The sequence below is a fragment of the Buceros rhinoceros genome, unplaced genomic scaffold (assembly GCF_000710305.1).
Source record: "Buceros rhinoceros silvestris isolate BGI_N320 unplaced genomic scaffold, ASM71030v1 scaffold23567, whole genome shotgun sequence".
NCBI classification, from domain to species: domain Eukaryota; kingdom Metazoa; phylum Chordata; class Aves; order Bucerotiformes; family Bucerotidae; genus Buceros; species Buceros rhinoceros.
Genome location: NW_010423092.1, coordinates 1 through 18814, shown reverse-complemented (window position 1 = coordinate 18814; position 18814 = coordinate 1). Strand labels below are relative to the sequence as shown.

Below are 18814 nucleotides of genomic sequence, written 5' to 3'. Positions count from 1 at the left end.
GTCTTTAGGGGCCCCAGCCACAAACACGCTTGGTTCTGTTACCTCCCAGCCATCACCAGTGACAGGTTTCACACAATGACCAGCCCTTGCCAGCACTGCATGCTGCAGAAGACATCTTCCTCTTGTTCCGCATCCAGCCCTGGCCCACCTTCATTCTGCACTTGATGCCTCCTCCTGCAGCTGCCTGGCAGTCTGTCTGTCCTTCCTCCCGATGGACCATGGAACCACTTGGCCTCCTGCGAACACCCGAGCAGTCCCAGGAGCCCCAGTACATGATTCAGGTGCTCCAGCACATCATACTCGATCCGACAGGCACAGGAAGCAGTGGAAAACACACTGACAGCAAGAAGGATCAACAGCTGACCTCTGAGATTAATCCCAAGTTTGCTGTGAAATCGAGCAACAGGGGACGAGTCTCTACCTTGCCTGTGCTGCACCAGCACCCAGGGACCCAAAAATACTCAACGCAATGTGAGACTGGCTGTTTGCAACGATAAAGGGATAGTTGGGGCCAGGGGAGGTGTGTGTGCGGCCACTTAGCCCCTGGCTCATACGCTGAAGGCACTTTCACTACTGCAAAAGGTGGTAAGACTGCACAAACCCAGGATTCCACAGTCCATCTGCCCACAACAATGACAAGTGCATTTTTATTCGGGAGGGCAAAGCCTATAAAATCAGGAACTAGGAAGCTACTGGAAACAAAAAGCAGCAAACAGCCATTAAACCCTGAGTCAGCCAGGAAAAGGGGGGGCAGGCTGAAGCGTACAAGCATCCCACAGCCCTGCAGGTCCGTATCAGGGGCTGTCAACAGGGTTTGCAAAGTTACTTGCAACACTGAGACACCAGAAGCTAGAGTATTTTATAAGTTTTAACAGTTGAATATCTAATGACAGGAAAGGGCAAAGGGTACAAGTTCACCACACACAGCTCCTAGTGCAGACAACAGCCCCCAGCTCCTGCGCCTCTGTCTGTCCTCACCACAGCCGCTGACGTGGCCTCTGGGGGTACCACTCATCTCCGTTTAAACAGTGCCTACGCCTGACATCAGAGACAACACTGCTGGAGCAGAACCAGCGGCACTTGCAGCAGAGAGCTGATGTCATATGAACAGTCATGTCCTTTGAGAGAGGTATCCTTCCCCACAGAAATTAACACAGAACCACTACATCATGGGATGGTTCAGGTTGAAAGGAACTCTGGAGGTCACCTTCTCCCCCACTGCTCCAGCAGGGACACCCAGATGGCTCTGAACAGCTCTGAGGATGAGGCGTCCATCACCTCCCTTGGGCAACCTGTGTCTGTGTCACCCTCACAAGGACAAGGGTTCCCTGATGTTTAAATGGAACCTGTGGCCTCTGGTCCTCTGGGCACACTGGCAGAGCCTGGCTCTGTCCCCTCTCTGCACCCTGTGGGTGTTTCCAGCCCTGGATCCCACCCCCTGAGCCTGCTCTGCTCCCGGCTGAGCTCCCCCAGCCTCTCCCCACAGCAGAGATGCTCCAGTCCTTCACCATCTCAGTGGCCCCTTGCTGGGCTCTCTCCAGTCTGTTCATGTTCCACTGGACCCAGCAGTCCCAGGATGGCCTCTGCAGCGCTGAGCAGAGGGGAAGGGTACCCTCCCTTGACCTGCCAGCAGTATTTTGCCTAACACAGCCCAGGGTGCCGTTTGCTGACCTGTGTAAATACAGAGATGTACAAACGGACAATGGGAAGAAAAATGATCGTGCTGTGTCAGATTTTCTGTGACGCAGTGGATATGTTTTTACGTGGAAGTAAAAAGCATTCCGAGCTTTAAGCTGACGCGTTTGACCACATCCATTACATGGAAGTGGAAAGTGGAAGTAAGCAGAGAGGGAAATGGGAGACCACAGGCACAGGAACAGGCCAAGAGGACCCGTCAGATAATCCCTTGTCAATGCTGGCACCGTGCCGGCTCTTAAACAGGGACTTGGGAGCTTATCAGCCCTTTATCTGGAAGAGCTCATGATACAATCGCCTTCACTCTGAACAGAGCGTATAGAGGATTGGATATCTGCACAGGAAACCAAGTTCTAGACCAGAGAAATGAGGGTACCTCAGACTGAGCAAACCCCTACTGGGTTTGTCATCTGACTGCAGTGCTGTCTAGATCAGAAAGGTGGAGGGGCAGCAGGACAGAAGCTCTGGCTCAGTCCTTTCACAACCAAAAGGGCAGGGCACGAGTGCACTGCAGCAGCCTCATGTCACAGCCTCCTTGGAAAACCAGCACAGTCATCCAATGGAACGCTATGGACTGACCAAGCTGCTCTGGAGGAAGCTCCTACTCCCAGAGAAAGACGTACACAGAAGAACGAACCCTCAAACAGGGCTATGAACACTATTTATGCTTTGAGCAGCTCTGTTTAATGGAACTTTGGACCAAACCAGTGCAAGTGCATATCCCATCGAGATGCAGTTAGGGCCCAAGGTTTGAGTGTTCCCAGTTCAGCTGCCCTGAGTTCCAGGCTGCGCACCTCTGTGATCACCGCTGTTTCACAGCGCACCAAAGGGAAGCTGTGTGAATGACCTTGGAAGAGCTAATAAACAGAAACGCTGCCCCTGAAAGCAGAAGCTGGAGAGAAAACCCTCCTCAGCCCACACACCTCGTGGTCTAAACCCAAAACTGCCCTGGTTGGAAGGGACCTCATAAGGACACAGCTCAAGCCCCCTGCTCACGGAGGGGCAGCTAGAGCAGGTCACCCAGGACTGTGTAGTTCAGTTTCAAGCGTCGCCAGGGAGAAAGTCTCCACCACTTCTGTGGGCAACCTGTTCCAGTGTTTGGCCACCCTCGCTGTAAGAGGAGGGTGTTCCTGTGTTAGATGGAACTTCATGTATTTCAATTTGCACCCATCACCTCTTGTCCTGTCAGTGAGCACTACCGAGAAGAGCCTGGCTTCCTCTTCTTCCTCCTGGAGCATCAGGTATTAATCCAGATTGAGATGATCCGCCTGAGCCTTCTCAGCCTCTCCTTGTACAGACAGATGCTCCAGTTCCTCAGTTGTCTTTGTGGCCCCATGCAGGGCTTGCTCCAGTAAGCCAAATCATTCTTGAGCTGTGGAGCTCAGACCCAGGTACAGCCCTCAGACGTGGTACTGCTGCCCAAGGTCCTCATGGGACAGGGCTGGTTTCCTGCTCTAAGCACATACTGGTGCAGGGGGATATCAGCACTTGCTAAGTTTGTTTTCAAGGGATCTTTCAAGAACTGGCATGAAGGAGCCTTCTGCAATGCCTGTGTTCCACACGCCCTCAGTCAAAGTGCACCCACCGTACTAACCCTCAAACTGTGAGGCTGTGAGACACGTCCTCTGGCACACCCTGGAAACCCACAGAAAGGCAGCGAGAAAAACAACATCCAGTAAAGCTGAAGCAGCAGGTGCCTTCGATGCAATGCAAAAAGAATAAATTTGACCTCAGAAAAGACAAGTTCTCATAACCTGGAGCGCTAAAGTGGGGAACTTAAACCTTTCACTGAGAATGACTACCAGTCTAGAACGCAGCGGTTTGCTGGTGTGCTCATCAATGAGGGGACTTGCGGCAGCACAGGGAAGGTATACTGAGCAAGCAGGGCAAGCAGTGAGGCAAGAGTCTCTTAAACCTTCTGCAAAATAAAAATGAGAGTTTATTACCATCAGGACACAGTGGGAGCAACCTGTTAGGTGTGCATTCCGCTTGGGGGTTTCGCAGCGAGGCCAAAGGCACCGACTCTTACCACTAAATCTGACTTGAAAAAACAACTGACAGCCTCCCCCAAGCACACTCCCCAAACCATAACACACACACCCTCAAACCATGACACATACACCCTTTTGGTCCAGCATGAGCTGCCGTTCCAAGGCTGGACCGCAGCAGTCAGAAGCCCGCTGAATGTCACTGCCCTAAGCCTGCTCCTCACGCCTCGAGCTCTGTGCTGACATATGAAAGCTAGGCAGGTGTCCGGGAACCAATTCTGCCACTCTAGATCGGGAGATGCCCAACACCTTGTTACACTTAGACATCAACCTCCTGCTGTTCCACCCAGGGATTCTAAGAACAACTGACGTGAAGAATCTTCACTTTATGACAGGCTCTTGCACTGCTGGGTGTCTCAAAGACAACAGAGACCAAGGTGAGACAAAGCCTTCAAAAACATGTCACCTGCTTTGGATGTCCTGGAGCATTCTGGGGAAAAAGGTTCCACTCAGAACCACTAAACCTGCCAGATCCCATTCCCAGCAGCAGCTGTAGTCAGAGACAAACCTTATCCTCTGCTCATGGAACTCTGTCTCAGTTCTGCCAAATTTCTGAGCAACTGAACATGTCTGGCTTGGTGCCTGACGTTACACATAAAACTGTACAGCCAAGAGCTGAATGGCAGAAACTCACATTAAATATTCCTAAAAAGAAGCTGACGCAGGTGAAAATGTTTCCCATTTTTATGACAGATTTTTTCACATCCACTGATTTCAACAACCCATTATTTTTACGCTAAACCTTGCCTTAGTTCAAAACAAAAACCAGATCTAAGATATCCTGTAACCCCTATTTTACTTCCACATCGCCTATAAAGTGTCTTAGGTGTCTGTTAAGGACGTGAAAAACAGCATGACTAGTCTTTAAACATCAGGTAACAGAATCCAAGAGAGTGAAGTCATGACTAAGGTCAGGTTAGTTATGAAAGCTTGTCACTCACCACCTTATTAGGTCAACACTCAAGCAGAACAGGAGTCTTACACCCTATATTTAGTGTTTTCAAACGCAAACAATGTTCAAGGCCTAAGGATGAAACTTCCAGCTCTCCTATGAGCAGCACGTAGTGATACGACAGTACTGTTCAAACAAGTTCCCAAGAAAGTTCAGCATTTCAAGGCCGTCTGATGCTGCTCCAGCACACGTGAGGCACCACAGCGTCTTCTCAAGCCTGGAGAACACTGGCTGAGGCCCTTATCACCTGGCTAGAACAAGGACCAACAGGTTCTGTTCACAGCAGTGGCTTTAACTCTGGAACACAGCTTGCTCCTCTTAAGTTTTTTTGCCACCAAGCCCAGGCTCATTCCCCCTCTGCGGGTTGTTCCTTGGCCAGTCTGTTTGCTGCTGGTGTGCCACCTCACCTCTTCCACCCACAAAGCCAGCCTGACCCACAACTGCCACGGCCCAGGTGGTGAAGAAGCCATCCCCAAGGAAACTTGCCCTTCTAATGCTGTGAGCCCCAACTACAGCAGCTTTCCCCTTGGCTACGGAAGATCTGGTTTGGCTTTCTGAGAGCCTCCACTCTGCGGGCAATGCAGAGCCACAGCCCTCGTCCTCCTCTTGCCACCACTAAGGTGGCACAGAGGCCATTTCAACAGGCTCTGCCCTTTCCACCACTTCTAGAGGACAGTTGGTAGGTTCCCAACTCAGTAGAAAGAAGCTCTAACCATCGAGAACAACTTTGATGACAAAAAAAGAAATAAAGAGTTACTTTAAAGGTAAATGCGGTCTTCTGTTTTTCTAGGGTTCCAAATGGCATCACCCAAACCCTCTTCCCCAACACTGGACACTCTAAGGATTCAGCTGGGCCAGCTTGTCCAGACTAGGCTTTTGCCAACAAAGGTTGGACCGGATTATCCTTGAGGTCCCCACAACCCGGGATTCTGGGATTCTCCAGACCCCGCCAGCCCAACTTCCTCCTCATATTCACAAGCTTCCGCCAAATCCAAGCCTTTTTTGGGGAAACATAAAACCAATAAACCTTACTTCCCAAACGGGGACTCGTTTGGGCAGGACTCGTCTCTCTAGCCTTCAGGAGCCAGACACATTCCCCGAAACATTCATCTTAAACCCAAAGCATCTAAGGAGGTCACGCTACAAGCAAGCAGGTGGATAGCCAAGCAGAAAGCAAAGGCTAGTCCAGTCTGGTGCCCAGCCAAGTCTAGCAGAGCAGGAGCAGGGAGGAGCCTCGTGTACATGGAAAAGTTCAGCTGGGGAGAGCTCAGGACAAGGCATCCACTTGGCTCAACATGCAAGAGCGTCATGCACAGAGGTCCAGGACCGGCACGCTACAGACGAGGAGAGGAGGAGAACTAACAACAAGGAGACTTCACAAGGGGCAGTGCTCCCTCCCTGTAAGGCTCTGGCTGAGAGCACGAGGACAGTCTGCACCCAGCACAGACACAAGGTCTCAAAGCAGGACGCACCTGAGCCGAACAGTTTTACCACCAGCCTTATAGCAAGGGAACACTGCAGAGATAAATCCGAGACAGTGTGTATGTCTGTGTGTGCCACGCATACCGAGAGACACACACATATATGTATCAGTATATACATACACACACAAATAAAATCATGTACAGTACATATACAGTGGTGGTCACATCACAGGAGCGGAGAAGTCTGCTCACCATTAGCAAATATCCTATGAAAGACTGTTGGTAACAGAGCAGCCCGTGAGCGGGAAGTAAAACGAGATAGAAGTCAATGAGTTGATGAAACAGCAAGCACTTCACATTGACAGACAGCAAGGGCAGAACCAGGGTGAAACACGGACAGGACTGAGCACCTGGCCCTGCCTCCAGCCACCTCCTTCAAACACATTTTCATGAGGAACCTCTGTGTCTCTGAGAACCAGACTGGGCAAGGGAGACCGAACACTTCAGACCAAAGGGCAGGTTACTGCTGACACTTAGGTTCACAAGCTGGAATTTCTGCTTGTCCTGTGAGTGCTTCACAGCCCCTTGAACCCCTTCAGCAGACAGCTTCCCCTCTGTCCCAGGCATCCTCTCCTGGGCACAGATCTCGGCAGCAGAACCCACCCTTACACCCAGGCCACATGATTTAGTAGCAGTTAATACAAGCTGGAATCAGAGTCCTGAAACCTCGGCTTGGAACTGCAAAGGGGCCTTGGACAGGCTGCAATTAAACTCAAAACAAACCCCAGAGGTCAGGTATGCTGGAGATGGGAAAGCACGTGCACCAGAGCACCCGGAGAAACACAGCAGTGCAACACCGAGCTTCCCCCTTGCTCTACTGGACGCAGCACATGCCGATATATTGCCAGGTCTCAGGGGCACCAGAGGACATTACAAGACACTCTGGTTTGAGGCCTCAGTTCTGATTGGGTGCTCCAAGAGCTGCCCAAAAGGATTTTTTAATTCAAACCAATCACCTCTGTCCTCCTGCGACTTCTTACACTTCCAAAGAGAATTACGAGAAACACCTCCCAACATCACTGAACACGAGCAAGCAGCAGCACCAAACACACCGCTCTCCTTCATGCTCAGCACGAGCTGTCACAGGGAAACTCCTCGCAACACTCCTCCCGCTGCTCCACTTGCTCCACGCCACAGGTACTAACAGACACAGCCTGCCATGGCAACAACTCCAGAAAGCAGCTGGAATGTTCCAGTCTCTGGGAACACTAGCGGCAAGCTTAGAACTGGAGGTGTCTTTCCTGCCGTCACCACACGTTCCTCACTCGTTTGACATCTCTCCCGACATCTGCTATCCCAGTTCTTTACAGCACTGGCAGAACAAAGCTGAATGAACAAAGGGATTACTGATGGCTTTTGCATTGAAGCAGCATCTTTCCCTCTCCCTCTGTTCCTCAGATGACACCCAGCATGTGAAGATTTCATACCTCTTCCCAAAACTCGGCACAATAGTTACAGCAATCCCCTGCTAAACCCACCTCTTTTATTCCTGCAGCAGTTCTAGACAAAGAGACCGATCCAGAACTACCAGCAGAATAAGAGCAGCGGTGGCCAGCCCTGACAGCTCATGGACTTATGTGGTCTGAAGTGGCAGCAAGGGGCAACAGGCAAAAGGGCTGCTCCCATACCTAACCAGGTGCTACAGGAACAAGCACCAGCCATTTACCATGCGACACAAGCCATGGGCTCTGCTCTTCAGTACTTCCCTCACCTAGGAGGATGGAAGGATGTCCTGCAGAACACACCAGCAGCTTCCTTCCCCCAGATTCCTGCCCCACACTCAGCAAGCAGACTCTTTTGCTTAGCGAGGGAAGAGGAGCTTTCAGGAGCACAGCCCAGAGTGGTGCTCGGACAGAGAGAGGAACAAAGAGCAGATCGCGGAGCACTGATGGATTGTGCCCTTTCAATCGTGAGAATTACTGCCCTGCTTCTTTAAGCAAACACAGGAGACCTTTCGGGTACTGGGCTGCTGCAAGAAACAACTCCATGAAGAAGTAAACATGGCCTGGCACTGTCAGCACCCCAAAGGCACTGTCACTCTGGGACCTGCAGGTGAAACCAGCCTGTCTGGCTCCTACAGTCAGCAGCAACAGAGGACCACAGCAAGCAGTTCTGACGGCATCACTTCAGCTTTCTGAGCTGGGTGGGTGCTGCAGGAGCAAGAACACATTCTGCAGTGTGGGCAATTTTAGCTCCAGCCTGCGCTGGAGCTGTGGCTTCACATCTGGAGGATTCCTCTTCTGACCACATGTCCACTTGTGCTCGCTTCCCTCTTTATTTAAGGAAGGACTAGAACCTGCCAGAGACATCGCTTCACTTCCGAGCCTGGGGTGAGCCAGGCAGCCCACAGCTGCAGAACAGAAGGAAGTCTGCTCAGGACAACTGCAGCTGAGCACTGCTGCTGCGCAGCCATGCTCCCACATGAGGACAGAGCTACCAGAGCCCCCTGATCTCGGGAAGTGCACACCAGTCTGTGCCGCTGTCCCTCCCTCCACTTCTCACAGAGCAAAGCTCTCTGCAACTGGAGGGAACAGGCAAGGATGGAACTCCGTGGAGGCAGCTGCTTGTCACCCCTGCTCAAAGAGCTGGCTCTCTTCTGACAGCCTCTGAATGGCACCGCTGGGGGTCCAAGTACTCAGGAGTGTCACATTGGCTGACCCGCAGAACCTCCCTCTGATAAAAAGCCACAGCTCTCGATACTGGCTCCAGGGGGTTTGTTTTACAAAGTGCTGGCTGCTGAGCAGAAAGCCTGCAGCTGTCTAACGTTTTTCAACCAAACCAGAGAGAGAAGGATCTCTGAGGTACTCAAGTCTGCCACAGACTTCCCGTAAGTGGCCTGGACTGAGTGCCAGGAGGCAGCTGTGTTTGCCACCATACTGGTATCAGAGGTACACGACTTTTGGAAGCTTACCCCACTGGACAAAGCCAGGGAAAGATACAAAGAGAACTCCTGATGTCATCAGCCTGTATGCAGAGCAAGTCACCACGTTTACTGGCAGACAGAGAACCGAGTGCTCCTCCTGCCCTGGCCCAGCCTCCCTAGGCACGAGGATGGAGGGTTGTTACAGAGACAGAGAAAAACAACGCTCTGTGTTCTGGAGCACAGAGACAACCCAGGATTTCTTTGATGGAAAGACGAGCCACAGAGTCTGCGTTTTGTGAAGAGAGGCTGGTTTTAGATGACAGGTGAAGCAGAGCTGTCAACATCAAACCCTGATTCACACAGAAAAACCCGACAGGACAGCAAAGGCATGCTGGTCGGGGAACACTCAGGGAAGTTGGACATGAGAGAGCAAGGTTCTCACTGGAAAGGTTATGTCAAGGTACAGCATAAAGCACCCTGACTGTGGACAGAGCTTTAACGATACAGGGACAGCGAAGGTGAAAAACCAGAGTATGTGAGGAGGCACCAGAAAAGCCACATCTTAGCTTGAAATAGAACCTGTCAGCCCAGCATGGCTGCCAGCACAGGGCAAGGCATGGCCAAATGGGCCCAAGGCAAATGAGCATCCTGAAGCCCTGGCCAGAGAGTGATGCTGAGTGAGGATGCCAAGATGAGCAGCTTGCTGCAGCCACGGCCGGTCTGCATGATTATACATGTTGGTTGCTACGAGGAGCACTTGTGTGGCCCCTGGACATAGCTCTGGGAGCCTCACAATGCTGAGAAGGGAACTTTGTCTATTAACATGAGAGAGACTGGAAAGCAGGAGGATCCAAGGATAATGCACAGACAGAACTTGAAAGTTTCAGCACCATTTCCCAGGTCAGTCCCTTGAGATCAAAAACCAAGGCAGAGGCTGCCAAGGAAACAGCATCCAGTGTCAACCCTGCTGTGCCTGAAGGTGGTCTGACCAAAACTGAGCTCTACCACCAACCCCGGACACAGCTGGCATGGAGGAACACACATGCACCCGCCTGTCATGTCAGAAAACTGCAAAAGGATTCAACGCCTCTTCCTGACTGAGCAGTTTGTGCCCTGGGGAAGGGTCAGCGCACCAGCCTTACCTGACCCGATCTTGATCAGCCCATTGTGCTGGATGAAGATGGTGTCGCAGGTTAGGTTGCCGTGGATGATCGGAGGGTCGCAGGAGTGGAGGTAGCTAGGGATGCAGAACAGAGCACTGGTCAGGAGGCCGCCGAGGCTGAGGCCAGCATTCCCTTTCTGCAGCCCTTCCCTGTCTCAAGCAATGTCAGAAGAGGACAGGAGGGCAGAGGGCACATGTCAGGGATTCACCATAGCAGGCAGATACAACTAAGTGACTGTACCTCAGCCTCTAGGCTAGGAGAGAACCAGGAAAATTAAGCAATTGTCTCCAATGAACAATTTCCAGAACATAGGGCGGGGGGGAAGAGAAAGCTTTCTCTGAGCAGTTCCTGAGGAACCCAGGGTACCAGGGGTTGAGAAAGGATTTCATCCATCCCAGTACTGCCAGGTGGTGCCAAAAGGGTTCCAATTTTATACCAAAACCACCAGACCCTTGTTCTGGCCCTACCCACAGGGCATCAGAAAGTGCTGTACAATCATGAGTGGTCATGTTTTCCAGCAGGCACCTGGTAAAGCTGCTCAGCGCTGGGGTTCCAGGTACCTTTGAGGCCACCTGGGTTTGCCCCTTATGCTGCTCGGGTTTCTGCTAGCAGTCAGAACAAACAAGGACTGTCAGCTTCCAAACTTCTCATCCCCAGCTTCTCATCAACAGCCACACTTAGCCAAATGGCGACAGAATTATCCCCATGCAGTGGGGGTCATGCCCTGGCATCTGGGTTACTGCTCTTCTGAGGCTGTTGTTCGCTACACACCAAGTCAGGCTCAGGTGGAGAAGAGTCTTTAAAGCCAAACCAAAAGAAACCCACATTCTACCCAAATGGGCTGCACTAAGCTGGCTGCAGAAGATCTGCGCCATCAAGAAGTGCATAGATCCACACACACTTCTATGAGTATTCATAATCCTCTGGCTGCTGCAGGGCTGCAGCCTGCCAGGACTAAGAACATTTTCCATACTCCCACCTGGAACTTGGTTTCTTTGAGACTTCTTTGCAACATCCTCTTGGCCATGGTTACATCCAGGTTATAAAGCTGGATGCCCCGGAGAGCTCCCTGATGCTCAGCTCCCCCACTCGACATTGAATCAGTCACAACTGCTGGGATTCAAAACCCATACAGCACCTGTTTATTTTAGGGTCTTCAGGATTGTCTAACTGAAGACTCCAGGGAGTGCAGCCAACACTCTGCAGTCATGGCTGGGTCAGGATCACGCTGGGTGACTGGAAGTGCTCTCCAGGCTCCACTTCATGAACTTGCTAACATTTGGCAGAGTGTGTGCACAGCTTGTAACACTCCAGCTTGGGAGGCTACACTCACACAGATGGTTGGACTGTAAAATCAGTGTCCTGGTTTGAGCCCCACTGACATACCTGAGCGCAGAGAGGATCTGGGTGCACCATCGCTTCCAGGCCTGCAGACACAGGAACAAGAAGGACAAACATCACTGGAGAAAGAGGAGCTAATCCCTGGTTCTGTGATTCACAGCCCCACTGTAGGAAGGAACACTTACTCCATTCCACAGCACCTGAGCTCTTACCCAGTGCTGGTGTGTGGGAAGTGAGAGCTTAGAGGATCAGTACTCTCAGCTCAGTTTAGTTTCTACATATTCATATGGGTCAGGAAACACATCTCCCCTTCAAACCCCCCCTCAGGCACAGAGGTCTTCCCTCCTTTCAGCACACACATTCAAAAGGGACCTGCTTGTCACACCACACACAGGAAGCTGCAGAAATGCTGGAAACAAAGCAAAGAGCACAGAGGAACTGTGCAGGAGAACGGCAGCTAAACGAGTTTACAGCCACAGGAAGGGAAGGCAGCCACATCCTATGCCTCTCATGAGAGCTCTCCAGAGCTGACAGCACCAAGCTAACACAGGCATACAGGAAAAAAGAGCTACCTTTTCATTCATGGTTTTGTGGTTTTTCTTTGTCTTCTTCAGGAACTGTTTCAAGCTCCCTGAAGACATGTACTCCGTGATGAAGATCACCTGTATGGGCAGGAGATGTTACCCTCTGCTTCATGGAGTACTGCCAAGACGTACAGCAAGAAAACCCCACAGACCGTTCGTTTTACTTACCCTGGCCTTGTTCTCCTTCACATCAGCCCAGTATTTGTGAAACTTCACAATATTCAGGTGTTCCAGCTGGATTAAGTTGTCAAACACGGCTTTAACTTTTTCCTTAACATTGAAAAAACAAAGGCATGTTACACCAGAGAGCACATCAGCCCATACCTGACTTTCTTCTTGGGTCTTGGTCCCCTTAAATGCCACTGAACACCTTCGAGCTCCTGTGCTAAAGATAAACAGCATCTGATTTCATCCTGCTCTGCACATTAGCTGAGCATGGTGTGATCACCAGCGCCCATAGACATAGCACAATGACAGTGCTTTGTCTCATTTTCTGCACAGGCCAGGCTTAAGCTGAATTTGCTGCATTTGAGCAGCACAGCACTCTGGATCCAGCCAATGGTTACACAAAACACGACCAATATCTACACTCCCACCCTGATGCAAGGAGTTTCCCTCGCCTGCTTGTGAAACACATCAACTTACTTCCTGAAGCTTGAAGTTCTTCCGCTCAGAGAACTGGACCTCATTCCAAACCACCTCCACGCCTTCCTCCGTGTCCATGGCCAGGTAGGCACTATCGATCCCTGGGACATTACGCTGGTTCACCTATGTGGGCAGGTGGAAACGGACCTGAGTTCCAAGTCAGCAAGACCAGATCCTCGCCACACAACCTTACAAACTCTGCTCATCAACTTGTAATTAAGCACCCCAGGACAGGACTGTGCACACGTGTTTCAGGAAGGGGATGTAGCCAACATGAGTACGTGGTACGCAGCAAGCCCTGAGGCATGCTTGAGGGAAAACTTCTGCACTAAAGCTGCCTTTTGGTAACAATCCAATTAGATTTTTTACATTTTACGATATTCATAGTTCATTTCACCACCACAAAACCCTTCAACCTTAACAAAAAAAAATGTCTCAGGAGTTCAAACACAACTTTCTGGAGTAGTTTTCTAGAAGGTGGTGAGACAAAAACTCTAGAGAGAGGAAACCAACCCAAGCTGAGACACCAAGGGAGAGCTGCAAGTTGAGAACAGCCTTAGGAATTGATTACACGATTGAAACGGCAACAATAATTCCTTCAGTTAATAAATGCCAAAGTTACCCAGCACAAGCACACCCATTTCTGGTACTAAAGGCATCAATGTGCACTAAGAAAGTATCACAGCACGGGGAAGGGACCTGACAAAGCCCGGCTGTAAATGCCATCAAGAGTCTGGCCAGCGCTGTGGCGGTGCACAGTGCTAAAAGACCCACACCACCTCCATGGATGAACCGCCACACCGTAGGACTGTGTTATCATGGCTGTTTCTGAACTAATACAACAAAAAGAAAGAAACCAGTTTCCAACGGAGAGGGCTCTGAGCACTGGTGTACTGGGTACAGACCGAGCATCCAGCTGACCACGCCAAAAGGCACAAACCTGAGGCTCGTATGTACACAGCAACTGCTGCAGGAAGTGGGCACCAAGAGGAACTCGTAGGTCACGCTAACGATCAGCTCAATGAGCTCCTAATACAACAGGTAATGACAAGGACTAACCCAGCAACAGGACAGATACGCACAGGAACTGTGAGCAGAGAGAGGAGTCTGCAGGGGAAGAAAGTTAACTGTGGTACAAATCAATGTAAAAAGTTTGCATTATAAACATCTGCTCTTTGGACACCCAACAGGGAGGTGCTGTTGACTCTCTCGAGGTACAAGAGGCCTTGTAGAGAGATCTCAATGCTTGGAGCATTGGAAAATCATCAACAGCGTGAAACAGAACAAGGACAAATGCTGGATTCTGCACCTGGGATGGAGTAACATTGGGCACCAGCCTAAACTGGGAGAGTAGTGTCTGGAGAGCAGCCCTGCAGGAGAGGACCTGGGAGTGACAGTGGACAGCAGCTCCAGAGGAGCCAGCATCGTGCCCTGGCACCAAGAGGGCACAACACACCAAAACAACATGCTTTTGGTCAGCCCTGAAGTGGTCAGATGTTGGACCAGATGATCCTCACAGGTCCCTCCAGCTGAAGTGTTCGACTTCACTCCACTCCCTCAGCAGTTTGACAGCTCAGACTGACAGCCAATGAGTGCAGGTGGGACTGATCTTTAGGACTTTCCAAGGGAACCCTGACAGGCCCAATGACACTTGATATTCTGAAATCACGGATGACACTGGAGTGACAAATGACTGCAGGAACAGCCCAACTGGAGGGACACAGACTGCTCACAAAACCAGCAGTAAATTGCTGTGACGAAACCAGACGCACTGGGGCAACATGGGGAGAAATAAGGAATACAGACTGTAACTAGAGAGACAGCTGAAGCTATGGAAAATAACCTCTGAAAGCAATCAGGGGAGACAAACAACTTAGCATGAAGATCCCGTTCCCACTGCTCACCTCCTGCGTAACTGAGGGGTGAAAGGTCTGGGACTTGATTTAAGGAGACACTCATCACACTTACCACAAGAACTTGATTTTATATACATAGTTATCTGACTACTGAGACCTAAACACCAGGCCAGGCTGATACGTTTCATCATTAGAGAGAGCTGAAGGAATGAAGATAAACAAGGACAGAACATCCATTCCTTCAGTTCTCAATATAAGAAACACCTCTGGTGTGACAGCAGTGCAGAAACTCCCCGTGTCACTGAGAGAGCTGAACGGCAGAAGGTTTAACGTCAGGAAGGAGGAGACAAGCCCCAACCAACAGAAAGGCAGGTCTGTGTTAGCGCTGCGGGGGCAAGCAGCAGCCATGACCCCCAACACAGCAGTGCACATGCACCCCTCTGTCCTCTTCCTGCATCATACCAGCTGCCTCTCCAATGACCTCCTGGCTTCACTGGGTTAAGTCAGTCCTTAAATACCAACGATTACTCAGAACATGCCCTGATAACACAGCCAGCCAATGGGGACTGATTGTACCTTCTCCCATTTCTGGGCAAGCTCACGACAAGTCAGTCATCCCCGTGACTCACCAGCAATATCCCAGAGCACCAGAGATGACTCAGGACACCAAGCCCCTCTGACATCACTGGTGCCAGCTCCCAGTTCAAAGGGAGGTTCAACAGCTTCCGCTGCCTCCGAGCAGCTACCGGTGACTGACAGGTGGCCATGAGCCTGGCAGCTCACCCATAGCAGGGAATGCTGCCCTGAACAGAAGCACCTGTAGGAACAGGAATCCCAGCTTCCCACAAACCCACCTGAGCAAGAGGAATCACAGACGGACTGTTCAAAGAGAACCTGGCTGAGCATGAGGTCCTGGACCACAGCATGTTCACAGCAGGAACACCATCCATGGAGATGACAGGTAAAGAAACTCAAGACTAGTTTCAAGTGAATTTAAGACACTGAAGGGGGGGTGGATGAGAGATTTAAATGCTGTGACTCCAAGGCATAGTTCAGCTCTGAGGAAAGAGTTGGGAGGGTATATTTCCCTTAGGCGGGTTATTCCAGTTGTCCAGTGGAACAAATGTTCTCCACAGCTCCCAAACACCTGAATGTTGATCACAGAGGGCACACAGACTTTTGAGAGACCTTCCAAAGTTCACATGATTTGTTAATTAAAAAAAAAAAATACAGCCTAAGACTGAAGTGACAGTGATGATTTAAATCAAGGAAAAAGTATAAAAATGGGGGAAACCGCACAATAATTAGAATATCAGAACAGAATGAAACCGGATGTTGAAGAAAGGAGATCAGGAATGGCAGCACATTGGACCAGACACTTACAAAAAGCCAAGAGTAGCAGGAATATGTCAAAAAGTTCCCCCAGCTAGAGAAAAAGATCAGAGCTCTGCTCAAGCAACTCAGCAACAGCCTGAGAGCTGAGATAACACACCTACAGGAGATGACAGCTGGACCAGAGAGGAAGGCAACCCCATGCTGAACTGCGGCGGGACAAAAAGCAGCACATTTACCAAGGGAGAGAGGAAACAAAAGCAGTTGCCTGGGAGATTGGAAGCTAGTCTGGAGCGTAATGAAGTCAAAGAGAGCCAGATCCACTGCAGGTTGAGGGGACAACCCAGCAACAAAGCACCTTTGCGGCTTAACTACACCAACAGCACCGGCTTGGGCGATATATTCACAGTAGTGAAGTGCTTGAAAGGTCAAAACCTCAATTACTAGTGCAATACAACGACCTGGAGGAGAGGAAGATACCAGTTACTGCCGTGGCTATACCAGCCACCTCCCACAGCAATTGAGCCAGCCTGGCCAGAAAGCAGGTACGAGAGGTGGTGGAGCCAGAGTCTGCAGAGACACAGACAGGGACCTGTGGAATGGGATTTCCCCAAGCACTGGTCCCTGGCAGCAGGATCCAGCTACTGACATGGGGTGCTTGGAAAGGTGGGGTGCTTGGAAAGGCACCATGCTCACGTCCACACTCACGCAGATCTGCTGGCCACACTTCCAGAGGGCCTCGTCTCTCGAGACAGCTCTGCTGCCGTAGCACCTGCAGCCAAAGGGGAGCAGCCTCTCCCTGCTAACCCACTGCCAACCCAGTGCCTCAGTCACGGGCAGCTGGGGGGTAACCAGCATCTCTGACCACCCACGGAAGCTGAAGGAGCAACAGGCAGCTGCCCTGGCTCCCTGCTGAGGCCACACAAAGGCAGAGCTGGCAGAGCAGCACACCACAAGCTGCCAGCTGTCCACACAGTCAGTGAGCAGGAACAGAGCGGGTCTGCGGATGACGAGCCCCAGTCAAAGGCCCAGCTCCCTCGATGTCCTGCGGTGCCCCTCAGTTCATTCATGCACATCTCAAGGGTCCATTCCATCTAAAAAGCACCCAGATGAACCAACAGAAGCGTTAAAAAGCTGCACATGCTCCCTCTTCCGAGCATCCTCCCAGCAGTCAGGAGAAATCACCAAAACTACAGCACAGCATTAGTTTTCTCCACCAGCTGGAAAAACCCGGCCTGCTGCCAAGGCCTGTCAGGGGGCTGGCAGCCCCCTTGCGTTTGTCTGCTCTGAGAGCCTCTGCCACTCACCTCTCCCCAGCCGCAGAGCCCACCACTCAGAGTATCAAACGCCACCTCTCCAAGGAACTGTCACCCCCTCCTCGCTCTCCCACGTGCAGACAGCCATACGAGCAATAGGGAACAACAGACCGATGCTTATCTTGTACCGCCTCAGCAAGTCTCTCTCCAGTCACAACAGTGGGTAAGAAACCCGGCTCTCGCCACCCAGAACCCAAACTCCTGGTCAACTGGCATCTCCCCTCCAAGACCCCTGCACCCTGTCTCCATGAAGAATGCAAATCCATCAACCAGCTCCAGGTAAAAAAGGGTTCAAAAAACTAAGAGAAACTATGAGAAACCAGAGGCAGGAAAACAAGAACCGATCAACATAATGACCACTGTGTGAACAGACATGCTTCTGCACGAGAAATGAGGCAAAAATGAACCTCTCGATCTCAGCAACCCCTGATGTGGGGGCACAACATGGAAAGTGCTCCAGCAGCTGAGCTTGCAAAACAGTCAGTCCCACATGAAGTGCAGAATAACAATCGCCCATCCACAGGGTCCTTCCTTTCTGACAGGAGGTTGTCATGGCCAGCAAGAACTCAAACCTCTCAGCCATCCCAGGAACCACCTCCAGGATTCAGAATCTGCTGGGAGAGAACAACCCCTGTGTCCACCCGTAGAGGACAGAGCGAGTCAGCACCTGGACAAGCTCCCAGGCCAGGGACCAAGCACCAGCAGGATGGGGAGACAGGTCACAGGTTCCCCCACTCACCCTGAGCAGCCTGACATACTGCAGGGAAAGGGCAAATGTACTTCAGCAGGGACCAGCGCCCGTTCTCCCACCCTCCCTTTGCTCCTCCAAGCACCAGGCTTCACACCCTGGCTGTCTGGGGTCCAAGGACAGAGCTGGGTTTGGCCAGAGCCTCCCCAGGAGCTGCAGGAAGGACGCCTCGCTCAGCCACTTCCGCTCGCTCTTTCCTCGCTCTTACACACAGCCCTGAAAGGGAACCTGCCTGTCCCCACACCCACAACATGACACAGACTCACTGAATGGGCTACTTACTGAGCACATTACAAAGACATCAGCCGAGTATATATAATAAAGTCTTGGCTTATGGATTCATAGCGTTTTCCTACCCAGAAATGGTTTAAAAACAAACCCAGCCAACAGCCAGCTGTTCCACACATGACAAACCCCAGGACCAGCCAAGTCTGCGGGTGGTCCAGCCTCTCCCAGCACCACGGGCTCTCCAAGTGATATTGGGCTGACAACTAAACAGGTTCTGGGGCAGCAGAGCGTGAGTTTTCCAGCAGTTGTGTTCGGGGCACTCTTTTGTCTGACCTGGGCAGCCCTCGAGGACACCATGTCCAGCTCTGGGTGTCAGGTTTAACACCAGCCAGGGGCAGGAGCCATCCATCTCTGCCATCCATCATCTGCACTCAGAGGTTTCTATTCCAAGGAGACACAGCAGATTGTTCTGGAGATACTCAGACAGCCCATGGACAATAAATTACTGGTGCAAGCTGCTGACAGGGTCTGTCAGGGGCAGCAGCTGAAGAGACTGAGG

The 18814-nt window shown here is 51.3% G+C and overlaps 1 protein-coding gene across 1 annotated transcript in view; it reads right to left on the bottom strand.

The window, feature by feature from the left end:
* The window catches only part of NRBP1 (nuclear receptor binding protein 1), a gene marked incomplete at both ends in the record, with an annotated part of 17741 nt that extends 4843 nt beyond the window's left edge, over positions 1–12898 (bottom strand). Inside the window, 6 exons of the mRNA XM_010140317.1 lie at positions 6372–6395; positions 10185–10279; positions 11592–11632; positions 12119–12208; positions 12299–12400; positions 12776–12898. Coding sequence (XP_010138619.1) covers positions 6372–6395; positions 10185–10279; positions 11592–11632; positions 12119–12208; positions 12299–12400; positions 12776–12898 — 475 coding nt within the window. The remainder of the gene's footprint in view (positions 1–6371; positions 6396–10184; positions 10280–11591; positions 11633–12118; positions 12209–12298; positions 12401–12775) is intronic.
* Positions 12899–18814: the final 5916 nt, after the last annotated feature.